This window comes from Lipotes vexillifer, unplaced genomic scaffold (assembly GCF_000442215.2).
Source record: "Lipotes vexillifer unplaced genomic scaffold, Lipotes_vexillifer_v1.1 scaffold604, whole genome shotgun sequence".
NCBI classification, from domain to species: domain Eukaryota; kingdom Metazoa; phylum Chordata; class Mammalia; order Artiodactyla; family Lipotidae; genus Lipotes; species Lipotes vexillifer.
In genome coordinates this window covers 1802967-1804584 of record NW_006798979.1, presented here as the reverse complement: position 1 = coordinate 1804584, position 1618 = coordinate 1802967, and the positions used below count along the sequence as shown (strand labels likewise).

Below are 1618 nucleotides of genomic sequence, written 5' to 3'. Positions count from 1 at the left end.
GGAGGGAGACAAAGAGGGAAGAGATATGGGAACATATATATATGTATAACTGACTCACTCTGTTATAAAGCAGAAACTAACACACCATTGTAAAGCAATTATACCCCAATAAAGATGTTAAAAAAAAAAAAAAAATAATGAAGTTATACTGGAAAATGCAACATAAAAACAGGATGAGTACATATAATATTTTTAAAAAAACTGTTGAAGCAGGCATGGATGGCTATTTCTGAACTTTTCTGAAGATTAGGGGGAAAAATATATCATTATTCAATTGGACAGCAAAACATCTACCAGCTAGAAGTAGAGCTTGAGAACCATAGTCTTCATCATTTCTCAGCTTTAACAACCACTTTCTCACCCCAGGCACCCATCCTGGTCCCACTTCTCCCACCCCTCTCACCTCCTCATGTCCTTCCTCCCCAAGTTATCAATTGTGTTAAGTGGCCTAAAATCCTTTTTAAAGAAGCGAAAACTGAATGGACAATCAAGAGATAATGAAGAGGTTAAAGGATAAAGATTTAAGACCATTATCTGCAAGATTTGGAGGGGGGAAATAAATTAGGAGTTTAAGATTAACATATACACACTACTATGTATAAAACAGATCAATAACAAGGACATACTATATAGCACAGGCAACTATATTCAGGGTCCTATAATAACCTATAATGGAAAAGAATCTGAAAAAAGGATACACACACACACACACACACACACACACACACACACACACACGTGTGAGTGTGTATATATATATTTATATCTAAATAAAACTGAATCACTTTGCTGTACACCTGAAACTAACCCAACATTGTAAATTAACTATACCTCAATAAAAAAAATGGTTATTGAAAAAAAAAATCTGCAAGATTGAAAGCCCTATCAAAACTACGAATATAGCTTTAAAGGATAAATGAAAGAATACGCTGATATTATCTGAGTGAGTGACCACACAGAAGAGGTCTGCATTTCATTACCTGCTCACTATTCTTCAGAGAAACGATGAAGCTGTGGTTGAGGGTTTCCAGGTGAGCCAGTGACTTCTCCAGATGATCCAAGGCATCTGCATAGGTCATCTTAGAATCACTAGCCTCTTGAATGTCTTCTTCTGAATTTCTTTTCCTTGGCTTCCCAATAAAATGTTTGACTGTCTTAATAGCCTTTCTAGTCATTTCTTTACGTGCTTCCACAGATAGCTTTAACAAACAAACAAACAAGAAAAACAGGAATTGAACAAAAGTGAGACAAATCACCCTACATTATTACACATGGCATATTTAAAAGATATTAATGTGGTAGAGAGAACAAAAGTAAAATTTTAATACATACAACTTTAGTGAATAGGACTTTTGCTGTACTGGTTTTTCTTCCACGAACAAAAACAAAAATAGGGAGGTACCACTTGCACTATTACATGAGCAAATACAGTTTTCTAAATGCTAATACCCCAAAGCAGGTGGTGTCTTGATGAAAGTAAAAGTCAAATAGATTACTGGTTACAGTGAAAAAATGAGGAGTCAGGGCTTCCCCGGTGGCGCAGTGGTTGAGAGTCCGCCTGCCGATGCAGGGGACACGGGTTCGTGCCCCGGTCTGGGAGGATCCCACGTGCCGCGTG

At 37.1% G+C, this 1618-nt stretch overlaps 1 protein-coding gene across 1 annotated transcript in view; it reads right to left on the bottom strand.

The window, feature by feature from the left end:
* Positions 1 to 1618, bottom strand: part of NBAS (NBAS subunit of NRZ tethering complex) — a 360677-nt gene that overhangs the window by 75131 nt on the left and 283928 nt on the right. Inside the window, exon 45 of the mRNA XM_007471211.1 lies at positions 981 to 1199. Coding sequence (XP_007471273.1) covers positions 981 to 1199 — 219 coding nt within the window. The remainder of the gene's footprint in view (positions 1 to 980; positions 1200 to 1618) is intronic.